The following is a 21,119-nucleotide window of genomic DNA, read 5'->3' as shown; positions in this document are numbered from 1 at the left end:
CGACGACCGTTAAACATCCCCTTTAAGAACATTAAAAGAATATAGTGGAAACTATGTTTTCTATGTGGTCCGCGCCAAGCAAACGCATGGAAAAATAGGATGTTTATTGCCATGCAGCGAAGCTGTAAATAGTCATCCTTAACGAAAGAAGACGGTGTTTTCCTTGGGGTCCTTGCAGATGAGTTATTTTTTAAGACAATCGACGCTACGAGTCACACCCTTGTGGAGGCGAGTCGTAGGAGGCGACGAAAAGGGAAGTCTCAAATCTGAGACGGTAAATTATGGTCACGAATCCCAGGGGACTCGAACCTGAAAAAGACTACGCTGGCAAGGACCAGCAGCATATACAAAATACAGACCCATCCTCTCGTCAGAGAGGGCGCCCCACGAAAACTAGACTGTATTTGATTTTGACTTGCTACGAGTCAGTCAGTTCTCGGTAAGAGAGAGCCACGGGGAGTTCAGAGTTGAAGAAGAATTAGAAGTCGGCCTGTGGAGACTTAACGTGTGCTGTAGTGCAGTGATATCTGGAGTGTGACTGTTATAGTTTCTCAGTTAAAATCCGTTGCCAGGAACGGATAGGGAAAACTTTGCAGAGGAATAGCCATTGTTTAGGTCTTGTTACCTAGAAACGACTAGTGTAAACAATATAGAAGACTTTATGTCTTATGATTACAGTAAACTTGGAAGTGTTATAATTAATTGTAGTTATGACCTGCAATTTGTCAGTAAATCCAATTACCAATCCGAACCCCGTCTTTAGTCACCGATACACCTTACAATATGTATGTTTGTGCGTTTTGGATTTGTGAATGGACATTTCGTTCTTGCGAGGTTTGGTATCTTTTTTTTTTTTTCTTGCTGATCTCTTGAACCGTTTTCATCGGAACTGCGTGTACCGTAGCGGTCTTCTAAACGTACTTCTGAAGAAGAATAATGAGGTCGTCTTCAGTCTGGTTCTTATTCTCAAATTTTACAGCCTTTCTCACAGTTTGTTCGTGTATAAGCCAATGCTGTATAAGGAAAATTCTTTTTGTACGGTTTTACCTTTTCTCCGTGTGTTTTTCTCCGCTTTTTGTGTGATTGCCAGATGATCATAAAAGATCTATAGTTCAAAAGCAGTATGCGTTTACGGCCTATCTGTTCCATTGGTTGACAGTCGTGTAATTCAGAAAACGAACACTATACGACACCACAGTAATACATATAAAAGGTAGGTAAACGGGACACCCTTTACGCCGTAGCCCCTTTTCCGAGGAAAATGTAGCTTAACGCGAAAATTCCTGAAGCGCAGCCGTCCGGCACCCATCCTCGAAAATCCGTGTTAGAAATAAGGACTTTCTACTTTCTTGAGCGGACATTTTTCAATGACGTTATTGGTTATTGTGACTTTTATAAGTTAGGAGAGGGATAAATTATGGGGGATTTGTTATTCAGTTTATAAATTTTTTATCCTACCATCTACGAGTACTTTCCAAAACGCTGACGACCACGATATATAAATGAATTACTTTGCTGATTGTTTTGAATGGGTGTGAAACGTGTTATTTTACATTAAATGTCCCAATACAGTGTTCCTGAGAAAATATATGGACCTAATAAGGATGAGCCGGTCACGGTGGCCGAGCGCTCTAAGGCATGCACTGTCTTCGCTCGCTCGGAAACCGGGATCGTGGGTTCGAATCCCACTCAGGGCATGGATGTTTGTGTGTGTTTTTCTGTGTTTGTCTACAGGTAGAGGCCTTGCGACGAGCTGATCACCCGCCCAAGGAGTCCTACCGAATGTTTAAGATCTAGAAAAACCGAAGTGAACGGAGAAGTTCATGGAGGTAGGCCTAGGCGCGCTGGGGCTGTAGTGCCAAGGAAAAAAAAAGGATGAAGCAAATCAGAAATTTAGGATATTACATTAAGAGGAACGTTGAGATTTATACAGATCGCCTGGCATTGGTAGAATAGCAACATTTAGGAGGATACAGTGGGCTGAGCATGCGAGTAGGTAGGAAAAGACGAGGAATGCGTAGGGGATTTACGCGGCGTCTAATTACAGGCCGATTCTGATGACTTAAGTACACAATATAGTGCCAAAAGCAAATTACTTGATGATCGATGATTATGAATGGATTGAAAAGAATGTGGGGGTACACGGTAGCGTAGTTGGTTGAGGAACTATGCTACAAGCCAGAAGGTCGAGTGTTCAAGTCCCGATTAGGTGGATTTTTGCAATTTACCTAATCCTTCCAGCCGCACTATGGCCCTGTGGTCGACTCAGCCTCTTAACAGAAATGAATACCAGGAATCTTCCTGGGGAATAAAGGGCGGCCGGCGCGTAAGGCTGACAAACTTACCGCCATCTGTGAGCCGATTTTCTAGAGAATATGTGTGAGCCTCGACATCTCACAATCCTATTGGCCTGTTACAGGGATAGCTTTACCTTTTTTTGAAATGAATGTGACTAGTTTTTAAGGTATATTTTTAGCATTTTCCCCTGTACAGAAGAGAAACAAATCACGAAAAAACCTTAACCAGGGCATCAGATCCCAAGGTGAAGATTTAAACAGTGTAACTCCTGAAAACAAAGCAATTAGTGTAAACCATTATACCATGACGCTGCGTCGCATATGTTAAGAGTTACTGACATGTTTTATTTTATATTTACAGATGAATCACGACACTGGCCTCACCCAAGAAGTTGTAGTAGATCTACCGGAAGCGACATCGAAATGCATCAAGATCGACTCTTGCGAAGAAGACAGGATAGATAAATGTTATCTGTTGCAATAAATACAAGGAGCCGGTCCTTCGTTTTGCTTGGAATCCGGTTACAGAACAATAAAATGTTATCTAATGGTTAGTGAAGGATCTAGAAATAAAACACAACAACTTGATGGGCTCTGTAACATGGCGACAAAAAATGTCGGGCAAGCAGAATGAACTAGAACAAAATCTGAGATGTTAAGTTGCTTTCTGTGTTCATAATGCAGGTACAGCGGAAATTCCTATTCGGTTAAAACAGAAGATAAAGAAGTTGTGGTCTGACGACAAAAAGAAAAACCCTCTGGAGCTCTACTGTGTGTTCCGATCTACAGATAGAGCAGAAGAAAACGCGTGTCTGACTGCTTCGAAGTTACAGGAGACGGAAATGACGTTTTACGTCCATCTCAGTGACCACTTCCTTCTTATTATTAGTAGCTGACTCCATTGCTGCTTTCCTCATTTTGTTTTTCTTCTTTGGAAGATATAACTTTCCACTGGGAACAAAGCAAGGTTGTAGGGAAATAAGAGACAGAAGGTGTTTTATTACCAAATCTAGTCAAATACAGATTAATCGAATTAATGCAAGCTTAATGAGCAGCACAGTGAGTGGCAACTTGCCTTCAAACGCGATTTTTAAAAGGTAATAGAAGAGTGGAAGTAGAAAATCCAATAACAGCTAAATGTCAATGAAAATAATTCATATGTGAAGGGGTGTCCAAACAGTTACTTGCACAACTATGAAATTAGCAAAGCCAATGCACTAAAAGCGATTAATGCATTCTGTTTAAGTACGTGCATAGTGGTGACAGTGCACCAGCCTCTGAATGCTTCACATGATTATTCATTGTACCAAAGCATCATTTACATAAATCCATTTTTTATTAATTAATTTAATACGAAGAGTAGTGAACGGAAGGAATAATTTTTCGTCGCTTTTTAAATCGAAGGAAAATGGATGAATTTATCTCCACTACGAAGGATTTACTATCAAGAGTCGATGCGAAATATGGAGATAATAGAAATGTGAAGTTGAAATAAGTTCAGGAGTGCGAGTGGTTTGTGGGCAGTGCAACAATGACTCAGCAACAGCAGCCACTGATGTTATGTCAAGATGGCGGCGGTGGTGTTGTGGCGGGCTCAGCTGGATCCACTAGTATATGTGGAAAAGATTTTCGAGAACGCACCCTTCGTTCACTAAAATTATCACTGGGAAAGTTATGGAAGCGGAGATCAGTCACTATTACTGAATACGACCCTACCTACAAGGTGGCGTACCTCGGAAACGTGCTGACAGGATGGGCCAAAGGTAAGTTCCTCGTTATTTCTTAGACAGTGTGAAACACACCTTTCAGCAGTGTGCTGTAAAACAGAATGTTGCTAATGAATATTGCCTTAATTATGGATATGTGAAAGCGTTATTAAGCACGAGCAGATACGCAAGCCGATCACAGTAGCCGCGCATGAAATGTCTTCGTCTACTGGGGTCGTGGTTTCGAATCTCACAGGAGGCATGGATGCCTGAGTTTATTATGTGTTTGTGTTGTTCTGTGTATGTAGCGGCCTTGTGACGGGCTGATCCCCAGTCCAAGGACTCCTACCGACTGTTTTTAAGATTAAGAAACTTAAAGAAGCGACCAGGACCCAAACTGGGCTGTAGAGCCGTCAGTACACTGACTGACTGACGTGGGTTCGATTTTCTACAGGGGAAGGTTATTACACTGTCACATGTTTATGGCTGCGTGACTAATAATAACGGGTTTTGGATTGGATTCATTAACACCTTCTTGTACAATCTTTCGTGATTACAATCAATTACTGCCTAAGACTTGCTCCATTCTGACCGGACTACGACTGGCTTCTCAAAGCCGAAGTCACATTGCGACTGACAGTCAGTCACTATGTCTTGGTGTCGAGGCCCATGTGGGGCTTGTGACCAGATATTATATTACTGCTTGACGGTTACGGTCTTGTTTTGTGGGGCGCCCTCTTTGATCAGAGGACGGGTTTGCCTTTTGTATATGCTGCTGGCCCTTGCATGCGGTCTTTCTTGGGTCCGAGTCCCTTGCTACTCGCGACCATATTTCACTGTCTCAGATTTGAGACTTCCCTTTTCGTCGCCTCCTGCGACTTGCAGCGTCAAGGTGGAAGCATTCGACCCCGCCTCCACATGGGTTACTGAAGAGTCGAAGTCACATTGCGACTGGCTCTTATATAGTACATCGGTATCCAAGAAATGTTTGCTGGTCATTCGTATCCATGGAAATGTGTTCCATAACGAATAGGTTTCCAAGAATCCATCTCCACGGAAACGTGTTTGTAAACTCGTTTCCTAGAAATGGGTCTACATGTTACAATACCTACTCCATCACACCACGATCATCTCTGGGGTCCTCCCAGTCGGCATGCAAAGCGTAACGGGGTTCCGGGGGTCTCTTTATCCGGCCGGAGCTTGAAGCTGCCGAGGTTAAGAAGGACCTGATGAGTACCTTCATTCCCCACATGCCTTCATGTCATAGTGCTTAAGCACACCGACAACTGCCTTCTAAATAGGTCCAGTTCTGAGCGTAGAGAACAAAAGAATTATGTGCAGTCAGTGAACCGAAACCATCGGCAACTTGGCTGTAATGCACCGTGCATCTAAATCCAGCAAGGTATGACAAGACAGTGCTTTCGTCTTTTACTTTGGTTTCATCCGAGTGGGCTTGACGTCACATATTTGTATCATTTCTAAAATCTGTGTTCGTTTTCCCATGAGAAATAAGTTCTGTACATCAAGTGAAATCCCGTCAAATAAAGAACAAGGAATGCAAGTTTTTTTCTCTCTCTCGCTCCTACTTTGGAGCATAGGGCTGATTTCTCAGTTTCATTGATCATTTTTACAGACGGTAGGACTCCTTGGACGGATGATCAGTTCATCGCAAGGCCTCTACATAAACACAGGACAACACAAACAGAATAAACACATATACACACAAAACATCCATGCCGTGTGTGGGATTTGAACCCACGATCCCGGCTTCCGAGCGAGAGAAGACAGTGAGTGCATACCTTAGACCGCTCGGCTACCGTGACCGGCATGACTTTACATGAAATGATTTTTGCGACAGCATTATGTTCTCTAAACCAGGGAAATTTTATAGCCTACATGGACCTTCATGTTATGATATGAACGAATGTTTCTTCTCCTCACGGACTCGAACGTGAAAATGTAACTTCTTGCTATAGTGCACAGTGATATCTGCGGATTGTCGGCAGAGGTAGGCTACCCGCATTCATGAGTCCTAACCCTTTAAAGCTGAGTGGTTCTATATGCAGTATATACCAACTGCTTTAACATACTAAAATTCTGGATTCTATTCACAGAGTGTACTTGTATGTGTATGTTACATAAGCTTCTCACAATACGTAGCGATTGTTTTCCTCAACACCACTAACTGGTTGATTTTTGTGGCGGAGCCGTAAGATTGTTTCCTGAGAGGTACGAACTGATTTCTTTATGTATTATTTGGAAGACATTCAGTCCTTAAAACACGGACAGATCTGAAGCGATCTGAAGGCTCCCAGAGCCGTCAGAATATAAAATATGGTCATGAGCTCTGTGAAACTTGGAGAGAAGAATCATTGTGCTGACGAGGGCCATCAGCAGTTTAAGAGTCAATTAGTCGGTACATAAAGGGTTAAAGCAGTGAAACTGAAATGTTATTTTATGGCGGCAATACGTGGCTTAGCTCAAGTTAAAGATCCTCAACTACCAATAAAACCTCCGTCGAGTGTAACAATATATATTCTTGTCACCATTTCCTCACATTTGCCTTACATGTTTCGGCTCACAAAGAGCCATCATCAGAGGCATCCACAACAAAAGAATATATACAAGAATATATATTGTTACACTCGACGGAGGTTTTATTGGTAGTTGGTGATTGATAGTGTAACGGACCAAAATGAAACAATTCAAAATATTAAAGATCCTATTTTACGCTGTGCACATTTTTAACTTTCTTGGTTGTAGTTACTCGTGGGCATTCAAGACAATCGAAGGATTTATTTGCATACAATTACCTCCACGAATAGTTCCCACTTTCCTTATATCATAGCAACTCACCTTAAATGTGGATTATAAGCCTGCAATAGAAACTATAATCATCTGAATGTGAAAGTTATGTTTTCAGAAGATAAAGTTTCTCGTGATTGGTGCCAAGTTGTTTCTGCTACCTTACCCTTTTAATTGCACTAAATGTTTTGCAATTGCGGTCTCCTGGTAATGTCCCTGTGTCATTCGGATGGAGTAAGGGGTCGCTCAGGGGCCGCGCCATAGCTCAGGCGGTTAGTCGCTGGCTTACCACCGCGGCGGCCTGGGTTCGATTTGTGGTGGACAAAGTGGCGCTGGGGCAGGTTTTCTCCAAGTACTTCAGTTTCCCCTTCCAATCTTCATTCCACAAATTGCTCAACAATCACCCTCGCCTATCATCTGGGGCTGGTACAATAGGCCAGAAGTTGCCGCAGTACAGGGGACTTAGTCCCACCCCACTAGCAATAAAAAAGGGGGGGTCTGTCATGTGGCCATGCCATAGCTCAGGCAGTTAGTCACCAGTTTCCCACCGCGGCGGCCCGGGTTCGAATACGGGTAAGGTCATGTGTGATTTATGGTAGATAAAGTGGAACTGCGGCAGATTTTCTCCGAGTACAATGTTTTCCCCTGCCAGTTCGCATTCCACCGATTGCTCAACAGTCATCATCATCTATCATCTGAGGCTGGGTGGCCGCAGTACCAAGTACCCTGTGAGAAAAAAAAAAGGGGGGTGGGGCGCTCATCGATGAAAGGAGTGAACTTCCAGGCAACATCTGTCCCCTTCCACTTTCCTTGACAAGTTTGCAGTATAACAAAAAAAGCGAATTGTGAGAAGGAATTAAATCCCGTGTCAAAGAGAATGAAAAGAGAGGATTCCACAATGCGGGGCCGAACTTTGCAGTTTGTCAGTCTTATGTGCGGCTTCTTTATACAATTCGATGAACGATTTATTATATACATGAGAAAGTCCATACATTGTCTTATGTAAACTGGACTTTATTATGGGTCAATATGGGAATGAAATGACAGTTTTTTTTTGTGAAAGTCGCCCTAATCAAATAAAAAAAGAAGTCAAGGGTTTAGTCGCGGCTACTAGTTCACAGTCAGACTGAAGGACATGACCGACACATGGGATGTTATTTTTATTTATAAAGAATATCTAAAACGTTGCATTCAAGGAAAATCCTCTCGCTGCTAATGCTAATTTATTTTCTGTCAGTTTCTCCAAGACTGTGGACATAAGGAAGTTATGATATATGTTCTCCTGAAGCAGAGAGTGATAGGCATTCCTGGTCTGTTACATATTAGTGGGGTAAAAATCAAGAACGATCATATGGAAGGTACATGCAGCATGCAAGAGGGGGATATAAAAGTATAGTGGCAAAATCCGCGGAAGAACCCCTAGGGACCCAAGTCTCAAATGGGGGGATAATATTAATGCTCTGATATATTGGATTTTTGGACTTCATCCATCGTCCTGGTTTTTAAGATAAATAAAAACACGACGTTTCGGAAACTGGATCTGTTTCCGTCCTCAGGTGAAGGAAAACACCTATTCTGTTGGGTCCGTTAGAAAGAGCTAGCCTCAATCACTGGACAAACCGATGTCACAAAACATGAAGATTATAAACACCTGAGACCAGGCTAAGTCCATGAGAGCTAATAAGAAAAATATTCATAATAAATTGTTGCAAACACATACAAGCGTGGAACCAGGATAGTTTCCGAAACGTCGTGTTTTTATTTATCTTAAAAACCAGGACGATGGATAAAGTCCAAAAATCCAATATATCAGTGTGTTATACACCATCGTCATAATCCTATAGTAACTAATATTAATGCTGATCCTAAAACAATTGGTTCTGGGTGAAATAATAGAGCCTCCTTCCATGTTCTATATATCTGGTCCTGCATATCTTCTGTTAATATCTTCTTTAGATTATGTAAATCTGTAGCAATACAAGAGAATGCTTTTTACCCCATGGCTGGATTCGTGCGCGTGAAAAACGCTCGAATCCTCATACAGCATTTTTTTTTTGTTGCTTGCCGTTTTAGAAGGGCTTACAGATTACTGCTTTTGCTGGTGATATTATTATTATTATTATTGTCATTATTGTTATTATTGTTGTTGCTTTCTCGGCACAGTATGGGCATAATGCTTAAGGCAGCAGTTCTCAAACTTTGTGATACTGTGGTGCCCTCAAATAATCCATATATTACGTAACCCTCATCTTTGCCTGTAAGCGGAAGGTCCAGCTGTACGCAATGTTGCAAGTCCTCCGTCCGTGAGATGACGTCAGGAACCTAGGTACATTTAAAGGCTCTGTACTCCTACAGTAATAGAATGGGCCGCGCCATAGCTCAAGCGGTTAGTCGCTGGCTTCCCACCGCGGCGGCCCTTGTTCGATCCCGGGTCTGGTCAAGTGGGATTTGTGGTGGACAGAGTGGCGCTGTGGCAGGTTTTCTCCGAGTACGTCGGTTTCCTCTGCCAATCTTCATTCCACCAATTGCTCCACAATCACCCTCATCTATCATCTGGAGCTGCTAGAGTAGGCCAGAAGTGGCCGCAGTACAAGGGACTTAGTCCCACCCCACTAACAATAAAAAAAAGCTATAGAATGTTCTTGTACAGTCAACGAAAAAATCGCGAAATAATTCATAGGTTGCAAATATATTATATTACATCTTATTTACTTGCCAAAACTCTTTGTAGATGCAACTATATTTAAAATATTTGTTGAGAACTTCGGCAACCGCCCTCACAGTACATCGCGACCACTTTGACGGTTGTAGCCCACAGTCTGAGAACCCCCGACGTAACAGATTTTGCTTTGATTGAACCTGTCGGACATAAACTGAAAGTTTCGCACTGTTGCAATGTTTGTGATTGTTAACATATACATAATATTTCGTACAGAATTTATGGGTACGTTTGGATTATTTCTGTACCATCTGGCTCGAGTGGTTTATTTGTAGTTATCAAACCGAATACTAAATACAGCCTGCAACTTCCCGAATTACGTTTGCATTAAACTAACGCCCATTAGACTTGAGCCATGTTGTAATGCTCTGGTAGCTCGAATCGTAATTCTTAACGATCCATGGCAAAGCACTTTACTTACTTACTTACTTACTTACTTACTTATGGAACCCGAGTTTCATTACCGTGTTCACAAGAGCCCTCCATTGGTCCCTATCCTGAGCCAGATCAATCCAATCCATACCATCCTATCTCTCTGAGATCCATTTTAATATTATCCACCCTCCTACGCCTTGGTCTTCCCAGTGGTCTCTTTCTTTCTAGCTTTCCTACCAAAATTCTATATGCATTCTTCTTCTCCCATCATTCGTGCTACATGTCCTGCCCACCTCATCCACCTTGACTTCATCATTCTGATTATGCTTGGAGAAGAGTACGAGTTACGAAGCTCCTCATTATGCAGTTTTCTACAACGTCCTGTCACTTCATCCCTACCGGCTGACTTAATTATTTTAATATGTTATTTGTTATAGAATTTAAGCTTGCAGGGTGTTAAAATATTGAAAAGTTGGTCTGAGCCTTGAGCTCCAGGAACGTAACCCCATGCCTCCCATGTTATAATGAAAATTACATTATTCTTCTGCTTACGACCAGTTTTCGGGAACGCATTAAATCATAATTCTGAGGTGTGACTGAGTTTGTAGATTTCACACAGCCGCCATTTTCTTATTTTACATTCTGAACAAGTTACCAGAATAAACCTTGCGTATACTTCTAATGTCTGTCAGGGCTGTGCATTAAGCGCCCTTAGCGTCGCTCTCGCCGTCCACAAGTTCGCTCATCAGCCATGTTAGTAGTTCGTATTGTAGGAAAATAAAAAGTGGGATTTTGGCATATCGTCCATGTTCGTAAGTTCGTAAGTTTAAATGGGGAGACAGACACAGAGGCCACGGTCTGCGAAGTTAATGCAAACTTTAACGGATAGTGGGTGTCGCGTGGTCAGCGCAACGGTTCCCCACGGCCGTTAATCTCGGGTTTCTAGACCGGAGCCTCTATTTTTCCATTCAAGTAGCTCCTCAGTTATCCTCACGAGGCTGAGTGAACCCCGTTCCAGACCCACTACTTCTCAGAAAATCTGGTGACGCTGGGAATCGAACCCGGGACCTCTGCATCTGTAACCAGGAACTCTGAACTCTAGGTTAGAATCGGTTAAATTATGATATGAAGGGTGGACTGCGTGCAACTGGATTTGGGATAGGGTCGTGTGGATAGCTGTTGTCAGTACGGTAATAAACCTTGGGATTTCATGAAAGACTTGGAGTTTCTTAACGATCTGCGAGATTTTAAGCTTCTCAAGAAGGAATGTTGTCCTTGACGATAATTTATGTCACATATATTTTCATAAATTTGAATACGGTGTTTAAGAAGAGGCTGTGGATTTATTTCATAATTCTGAATATAAAATGGCCCTGCTTTCTGGCTCGCACACCTGAAATATGCAAACTTCTGAGTCTGAAAGTGCCGAATATATTTTATTTTGTTATAGTACATAAATTGCCTGCTTATGTCGTGTAGTGTATTGAAGTCAGCAATTTTTTGAGATGATATTCGAGGTATCTCATTTTACATGAATAAGCTTGCATGTATGTATTACAGCGAATATATAGGCCTATGTTGTGTTCTATAACACACAGTGTTCAAGTGCTATCTCTTCGTATGTTTTTGTTGTTATTGTGGACTATCAGAATAGCACGAAGTTCCACAACACAGTTAGTTTTAAAATAACATTTTAAATAACTCATTTGCAACCATCAACATTGCCACGTGCAATTATGTCAGTATTGTAGCAAAATCAAGTCTAACTCGATGGAGCACTTTCCTTCGGCACTGATAGTCCCTTACCTGGTGAAAAAGTTTCCCTAGTTTTATGGAACCCTAAGGGTCACTACTGTATTCACAGGAGCCACAATTGGGTATCATTATGATCCAGTTGAATCCAGTCTGCAAAATCTCGTCATATTCCTTTCAGTTAAATTTTAATAGTGTTCTCGGATTCAAGTGGTCTGTTCCCTTAAAGCTTTTCGGTTAAATGTTGTACATATTTCTCAAATGATACAACAGCTTCAAAAGAAAGCAAGAACCTTTTAAGATGCCTACTGTTTATACCTGCACATAACTTGCTGTTCTTGTCTTCCTTCATACACACAAGCATTTTTATGGGAATTTGGCTCATACGTAACTAATGTATTCTCTTCTCTTCTCTCGCTCCCACTTTGGGGCACAGGGCTGATTTCTCAGTTTCATTATCATTTTACAGATGGTGGGACTCCTTGGGCGTGTGATCAGCTTGTCGCAAGGCCACTACCTAAATACAGGACAACACAAACACAGAGTAAACGCATACACGCACCAAACATCCATGCCTTGAATGGGATTCGAACCCACGATCCCGACATCCGAGCGAACGAAGATAGTACATGCCTTAGACCGCTCGGCTACCGTGACCGGCTTAACTACTCGTAAATATATAAGACACAAACATTTTGTTTCGGCATGCAGTATGGAAACTTCACAACAGTTACATGGCATTAGGGTCGTAATTCGTGAATATTACACTGAGCTCCGTCTTCGTGGATATCATTAGAAAAATTGCAAAAACAAAAACAAAGACAAAGACAAAATTTTGCATTACTTGTGAATGATCATCATTTCTCAACTAGAAATCACTTCACTCTAAACATACGTATTTAATTTCAGATTTTATAGTCTCACAGCTGTGGTTATGAAGAGTTCTATCTTCTGGGATATAACACCATATAGTCCGTTGAAAATCATCCGACGTTTCGGAGTAAATGTCCCTCCTATCTTTAGTTTTAGAAAGTAAACGAAACAAGATAGCAAAATGAAGCAGGCGAAAAGCAAAACACGTGGCTTACCAAGTGCTTCGTTTGTTGCCTGCTTCATGTTGGTTTCTCGGTTGGCTTACCCTTCCACCCTGAAGTTAGAGGCGAAACATTCCGCCGAAACGTCGGTTGACTCTTAGCGCACTACACGGCGTTATATCCCAGAAGCCAGAACTCTTCAAATTTATTTCGCTCCCTGATTAAAGAAACAGCAATGCCAATGACACTGCAAGCAGCTCTTGGGAGGTTGGGCTTTCGTTTCATATTTTCGAGTCTTATGAATAACTGATTACCCATCAATTTTTAAGCATACCAGCACGATAATATTAATATAGCCGATTTGAGTGGTAGGCAGTTCAAGCTGTCCATCGAATGAGGCTGATCAAACTATGATTGCCGGGTTTGACTCACATTCAAGGCACGAATATTTTTGTATTTTGTCACCGCTCAGATAACTTACTCAGACAACCATAATCCACCAAGTTTCGGGACTCTGCTATGAGATATCACCTTTTTCAGATAAGCGGAAATCCTCGTGAAATCAGAAAAGTGTTACTCTAGAGAAATAATAACACGTACTGTCAACATAGAGTTGCTATCTCCTGCTATTGCACAAGCTCGAGGTTTGAAAACATTTGTTTTTATCTTACATAACATGAAAATTATTAGGATTTCGTAAATATTCAAACAAGAACACAATATACTCCTTGCTTTTTCTACTGGTAGATCTTACGTAAGTGGAATTTCTGCTTAATTATCTACGAGGTAAACATGTTACTTCAACAGACAAAAAGGGACTACAAGTAAGAATCTAGGAAATTTCTACACAGATTTTAAATTTCTTAGATCTAGTAACTGTACAAAGTCCTCTGTGAGTTTAATAGTACATTACTTCTTTTACTGTAGTTATGTGACTTGAGTCTTTACAGAGATTTTACTGCTGAATTACAAGGCGACCTTCTCATGAATAACGCCTCTACGAAGTATTACGTAGGACCATGTACGCCGCTTTTTGTTCGTTGGCATCGAACTGCGTTTCGCAGCTTTTTACAAAGAACTTCTAGTCAGGTTCATTTAGCCAAGGACTACACAACAGGCAGTTCCAGAAGGACAAAGTACATACGTTCAAGGTATACAGAATGGCCGTGTCATAGCTCAGGGGGTTAGTCGCCGACTTCCCACCGCGGCAGCTCCGGTTCGAGCTCATGTCAAGTCATATGGGATTTGTGATGGACAGAGTGCGACTGGGGCAGGTTTTCTCCGTGTACTTATGTTTCCCCTGCCAATTGTCATTCCACCGACTGCTCCATATTCATCATCTATCATCCGGGGCTGGTACAATAGGCCAATTAGTGGCCGACGTACCAAGTCGACTCAGTCTCCCCCCCCCCCGACCCTCACGAAACTAAAAGAACAACTAAGGTATGCGTGAATTCAATGGAGGGATATTTTGTGTCACTGTGGAGTCCATCCGGAACATCTGAAACTTTCTCCGCTAAGTTTTCCAATATTTTATATTACCGATCCTACTTCTGTCAGGGTTCGATGACTATAATGATTTGTCATCCGAAATTGATAGTGTGTAGCTTCAACTAATCGTGAACACTTCCCCAGTAATATTAACGTCCATACCTAACCTCGTTATGGAATATGCACACAGGAACTCATTTGACTGCGGCATGTGATGTAGGTCAGTAAGTAAAGCTATCCCTGTAACAGGCCGTGAAGGCCCATAGGGTTGTGAGACGTTGAGGGTCCCACATTATCTAGACAATCGGCTCAAAGATGGCAGTAAGGTTGTCAGCCTTACGCGCCGGCCGCGCTTTGCTCCCCAGGAAAATTATTTAATTAATTCCTGGTACTCATTTCTGTTAGAGGCTGAGTCGACCCCAGGGCCATAGTGCGGCTGGAAGAATTAGGTAAATTGAAAAAAAAAAATCCAATGACCGCATCGGGACCTGAACCCGCGACCTTCCGGCTTGTAGCATAATGCCTCAACCAACCACGTTACCGCGTGCCCCGATGTAGAACAGCTGCGATGTTTTAATTCTCAAGTGCTGCGAGATTTGCGTACTTTGGGTTCCAGCCAGTCTTCATACCATGAAAACAGCGGACTGTTCGCTTTGACGATCTGTTACAAGGTGCGACTTGAGGCTTGATGTAGATTCTGAAAGAGAAATATTGTGTTTGTCAGCGTAAGCGTTCCCGGAATATAATCTGATCTCATTTCATAATCACTAGTAACCAGATAAGTATTGTTGGCTTATTCTTACGGCATATTTTGTTGTCAAGGTTAACATCATGTTTTACGCTAGGTTAATTACATGGACAATCTTACGTAACACAGCGCTGATGGACTGTCGTTGAAATCGATCTCAATTGTTTGTAAAAAGCTTCTTCCGTTCGTTTCAATCATATTTCATTTCCATGACAAGGTTGACAGCCCATTGGATATTAGGAAAACTAGCGAGGTTGTCTTCGACCCGAATAGAATTTTATATAAAGTTATGCAGTTTCAGATAATTCCCGAAGCGTAAGAATGTACAAATTTACATTTACAGAGCGTTTTAATATATACGTTATTACCTGGTTAACGTAATATATTGACATTATAATCATAATCACGGATTGAGCTCTACGGCTATTGTGATTACAAGGATGAAACTATTTTATGGAATGTTCTTGTCATCTCACGTGTTAGATGTAGGCCTATGTTGATGGCACAACTTTTGGATCAGATTTCAGGAAATTTTCTGATGTTCTGTCCATTTATTTAGCAGTTTACTGTTGCACTGCTTGAATCCTGAATCAGGGGATGGGACTGACACACTCGGGAACGTTGGCTTCTACTCCAGATTAAATGGCCGACAGCTCGAGATGCTTATGTCGTTAATTTTAGTCACCGGTTAAAGTATGAAGTCTCATATAAATCTTTTTATGTTCTCTTCCCCCCACCCCTTTGGCACTACAGCCCCATTGGGCCTAGGCCTACCTCCATGAACTTCTCCGATCACTTCGGTTTTTCTAGATCTTACACATTCGGTAGGACTCCTTGGGCGGGTGATCAGCTCGTCGCAAGGCCTCTACCTGTACACAAACACAGAAAACCGCACACACACAAACTAAACATCCATGCCTTGAGTGGGATTCGAACCCACGATCCCGGTTTCCAAATGAGCGAAAACAGTGCATGCCTTAGACCGCACGAATATGCAGGCAACAATCGGATAACTGTCGTTGCTAAGCAGCACGCTGTAAATACAATAGATGAAGAGGTGTTTTATGTGTGGTTCGCATTTATCCATTGCTGAGCAACGGACGTGCTTTCTGTGGGTCCTCCTCGAGACTATATATGTAGTTCGGTCGTAAATCAGAAGTCAGTCGTAGAATGAGAACGAGAATGGAGCGAATCCTCAGCAAGAAGAGTTCAACTGAAGATTGACTACAAGTTAATGTAATTGGGTGTGATTAAGAGAGATTGTAAAAGAAGGTGTTAATCCAATCATATAGTCCAAAACCCGTTATCATTAGTCACGGAACCATAAACTCGTAACAGTTATATTTCCTCTTTAATTTTATTGCAGGTTATAATTATTATGGAACTTTTCTGAGGTAATTAGGTTGATGTTCTAGTTTTTTCTGTGTAAGAGTCCATAAACTGAATGTTTATTTTTATGACATTCGTACTGGTTTGTATCTATAGGTTTCTGTCTGCGTACGCTATTCCCTCCCCTCTCAAAATTATTTATATCTTTGGTAGAGTGACGGATACTTTATAAAAAGGTATTTTTATCTCAGTTACATTTGTGATAGCGTGAAAATCTGTTGCAGTTTGCTAAGCAACCTAGGGTTATGATTCCTTGGAACGGTCAGTGAGTTGAATGACCTGGCCTTACAATATGACGCTAGATATTAACTTCGGAAATTGTCTTCGATTGAGTAGAGTGAAGTTAATCTCCCGACTTTCATTAATGAGATGTAAGTAGTTAAATGTATGTGCCGTTTGAATAACATCAAATTACTACAAGTAATTCATAGCATCATAAATACTGAACCGAATAACAAATGATATTATGTGATTCATAATGCATTAATACCGCCAACAAAGAAATTCTACCCAGCGGTGTCTTTGTCTCTGAAACCCAGTGTTGTGCAGACCGAATGCGAGGGGAAGGTGGGTCATATGCCTGCGCCTCCCTTAAGAAACTTCTCAATTCCACCCCCCCTCCCCCCGTCGACCTCTAGGCTTTTCTCGAACTGCGCAGCTCGCCTTGCCGACCAGAAGATGCAAGAATGACTACGCCCGAATAAAGGTTTGGAATTCGCAAGATGAATCGGCTCGAGAGACGAGTCAGTTGAGTTGAGTGTGACCGTGAACTTTGAAGCGGCGTTCAGCGTTCGTGTGTAGTGAAATAAGAGGGAGAGTCAGTAAAAGAACACAGATATCAAAAGTAAAATATGTGATATTCGAATCTGGGAAACACATTTGTTTCTCGACATATCCTCCACCAACACTGCTACACTTGTCCCATCGCTTTACAAGTGCGTCGAAACCCGCAACATAGAAGTCCTTTGACCGTTGTCTCAGCCATTTCCGCACACCCGTTGCAACCTCTTCGTCACCACGAAACGTTTGCAATCAAGGCGGTTCTTTAGGGGACCAAACAGATGGAAGTCACTAGGGGCAAAGTCCGGGCTGTAAGGCGGATGTCCAAGAAGTTCGCACTGCAGTTCTCGAATTCTCTCCTGGGTTGCTCGTGCTGTGTGGGCTCTGGCATTGCCATGCTGAAGCAGTCCCCTCTTGCCAGGTGGCCTGGAGATTCCTGCGAATTGCACCCCGAAGCTTCAACAGAACTTCACGGTAGGATGTAGAATTCACAATTCGCCACTTTTTGATTGAAAGTGAACTGGGATGTTTCCATTGCACTGAAGCACACTATGATTCGTGTTGATAGTGATGCACTCATGATTCGTCCCCGATAGCAATCCTGTTAAGCATATCGTCTCCATCTGCATTGCGTAAGACATGTCGCAAGGACAAACACATTCGGTCAACATTTTCTGGATCCTTCAGTTCTCACTTTCCGAAACTTCTGTTTAAATGTTTAGCTGTATGCTAAACCATGGGAACATTCTAGTGCAGTTGCTACACTGTCTATAGTTATCCTCCTGTCAGCTGGAATCAACTTTTCCATCTGCTGCACAGTTGCTTCTGTCGCAGTCTCAACAGGGCGACCTGGTCAGGCATAATCTGCGACTTTCGAACTTACGAAAGTTTCTCTGTCCAGTTGTGAACTGCCTTAGGTGACAAACACTTCCCACCGTAAACAGGAAGCATTTCTTTATGAATATCCTTTGCATCGAGTCCTTTTACCGACAAAAAAAAAACGCACAACAGAACGTTGCTCTTCGTTAGTACACGCCTCAAGCACGGTCGCCATTTTGACTACTGAAACCAGCTTCTGAATATGTGCATGCTCGTCGCTACCTGGACTGTCATGAAGTCGGACTGTGTTGCTACCCAGTGTTACACACAGAAAACCTATTACATCCATTACAGCTGTTTTACTTCCATTTGTGACCTATTTACTGACTTTCCCTCGTAGTGCGTACTGTCAGACGCAATGTAATGAATGCAAGGAGAGAACGGTATAGTACTGTTCAGTGAAATATTAGTGAACGAAAACAAACACACTTGGAGATCGTAAGTGACAAACTGAAAACATCTGCTCGAAAACAAAATAAAAGGGTCAGTATACATAATTCATATCAGCCCTGTTTATACCAGCTGCGCAATGCTGTAAAAGCATGTTCCTGCGTTTCTGTGACACTGTCTATAACTAAAGACTAGCTTGGTCCATCAGGTTGGTTCTTGGGTGTGTTGAAAGAAACTGGAGAATGCTCGTCCGATTGTCTGCTCAGAAATTGAAGTGCCTATATTACATGACTGATTTTGACCGCATTCTGTATGGTGGAGTGTAAGCTCTATCGAATAAGGTTGATTATGATTATTCTGTATTATTTTAAGGACTCGGAAAAAACAGATTTACATTTTAGAAAAATTATAACGGGGCATGCGGTAGCGTATTGGTTGAGGCACTGTGTTACAAGCCGGAAGGTCGCGGGTTCGATTCCCGATGATGTCATTGAATTTTTCAATTCATCTAATTCTTCCAGCCGCACTATGGCCCTGGAGTCGACTCAGCCTCTAACAGAAATGAGTATCAGGAATCTTCCTGGAGGGTAAAGGACGGCCGGCGCATAAGGCCGACAACCTTACATCCATCTGTAAGCCGATTGTCTAGAAAATGTGGGAGCCTCGACGTCTCAAAACCCTATGGGCCTCCACGGCCTGTACAGAGATAGCTTTACTTTTTTTTATCTTTTATAACGGAGAGAACAGGAAAATTCCCTGATAATTTCTGTTCGGTATCAAATCATTAAATGTAAATTTCCATTCCTAATACACATAATTCTTACTCATTAGCGCCACACTTGTGATGACAGAAATGCAGATTGGAGTGCGTGACAGAAGAGATTCATGTGCGTTACTGAAACTCTTCTGTCTACGTCTTTTGGGTAGGAGTGTTTTATTGAGAATCATGAGAGTTCAAACTGGGTGATATTTCACGCAGGATATGCACGTGCTAGATGTGAAAATTATGCTTCTTCTGAAGCATAGCATAATAACGAATTTCATCGAGAGGATTGGCGTAGCGGTGCATAGTTCAAATTCTCGACCGGATCACCGGATATTATGGTTATCCTGTCACCTCAGGCAAGTTCCGTATTACTGCCTTTATTATTCCGTCGCAGGTTCAAATACCGATGAGGTCATTGGATTTTTTTCAATTGACCTAATCCTTCCGGCCGCACTATGACCCTGGGGTTCACTCAACCTCTAACAGAAATAAGTACCAGGAATTAAATAAATAATTTTCCTGAGGAGTAAAGCGCGGCCGGCGCGTAAGGCTGACAACCTTACCGCCATCTTTGAGCCGATTGTCTAGATAATGTGGGACCCTCAACGTCTCTCAACCCTATGGGCCTTCACGGCCTGGTACAGGGATAACTTTAGTTTACTTACTTTTACCGTTTCCTTTTCAATTCAAAAATCATTCCACCGTTTGACCCTGTAGGCATGTGGCAGCATCGTAAACTTATGCACCCCAATAAATAACAGGTTTTATGCATCTATTTACGTTACTTTCTTCTTTTATTAAAAGACGTGGTCGAACACAAAATAGACTGCATCAGAAAATTGGAGCATAAAGTTTTATTGCCTTCCATAAATTGACTGAGGATAACTGAGAAATGTGACTGACTTCGAATTGGACACCTGGGGTTCGATTTCAGATAGGAACAAAGATTTCCCTCTTCGCCACCGCTCCAAGTTCAGTCTGACTTAGTGTTCACCGAACATCCTGTCCGGAGGGGCTCTTCTCCGGAAGTAAATTGGTCCTAGCCTGAAACTGACCACTCTAGCGTTGATGATAAGAATGTGTGGATATTTACTTTCACTGCCACATACGCGATTTCAGTGTAGTGCTCAGGCATAGCCTAAAATGCAGCATGCAGCTCCTAAGGTATAACAAGCTCTCATATAGTGAGCAAAGGAAAAGCCGTTTGTGCCTTATAATTACACGGTGTTAAATTTCACACGGAAGGGGACCAAACTATATAAACTGCTATTCCGCCTCAACATTCATAGGCCATATCTGTCTTTCCTTCTTTGTGGCACATCCGAATTTGCATAAACTCCTCAGTTTATGGAGGCGCTGCATCACTTGGAAGCCTGCAGAGAAGCTGCTACTGAATTCGGTATCATATGCCTCCTGTTCTTCCCCTGAGTTGGGGGGGGGGCTCTTGGTTGACTTTCATTAGTTTGCCCTCTTGTATTCCCCTCTAATCCCTTTTGTCTACGGTTTTAATGGAAGCAATTATGCATAGTTAAATGGCAGTATTATGTGGTCTGCTTAGGGAGGAGTAAGGACTGAGCAAATAATTGTGTTCGTCTGTGTGAGTGAGCTTACACGTAACTTGGTGGGTCGCCGAGCAGAGCAAGAGTGGGCTTCTGAGTTTAGGTCTTGAGTTTTATTTTTTGTACAGATTTAGTTGCATTATTGGTAAACTTTGTGGTTGTTAGTTTATCTTACGACCCTGTCAGAAGCTAGACTACATAGCGTCTAATGGTAGAATGATACTTGAATCACGAATGGGAAATGATTTGGAAATAAGCGACAATGACCGATTGTAGGCACTATTCTGAATTTTCTCAAAATACAATTAACAAGAAGTTCTGGGTAACACTAATCGTCCACTTTTCTTTGATACGACACGAACCGCACAGAAAACGACGTGTTCAACAATTCTTTATTGTTGCATGTGTATTCGTTGCCGCGGTAAACTT

The 21,119-nt window shown here is 42.1% G+C and overlaps 1 protein-coding gene across 3 annotated transcripts in view; it reads left to right on the top strand.

The window, feature by feature from the left end:
- LOC111863195 overlaps positions 1-21,119 on the top strand; it is a 168,621-nt gene that overhangs the window by 76,704 nt on the left and 70,798 nt on the right. For all 3 annotated transcript variants that reach the window (XM_023849279.2, XM_023849278.2, XM_023849280.2), the window contains exon 2: positions 2,659-4,060. In XM_023849279.2, coding sequence (XP_023705047.1) covers positions 3,829-4,060 — 232 coding nt within the window. In that variant the 5' untranslated portion in view covers positions 2,659-3,828. The remainder of the gene's footprint in view (positions 1-2,658; positions 4,061-21,119) is intronic.

This window comes from Cryptotermes secundus, unplaced genomic scaffold (assembly GCF_002891405.2).
Source record: "Cryptotermes secundus unplaced genomic scaffold, Csec_1.0 scaffold517, whole genome shotgun sequence".
NCBI classification, from domain to species: Eukaryota; Metazoa; Arthropoda; class Insecta; order Blattodea; family Kalotermitidae; genus Cryptotermes; species Cryptotermes secundus.
Note: the sequence above shows the minus strand (reverse complement) of the source record. Positions and strands in the feature narration are given on the sequence as shown.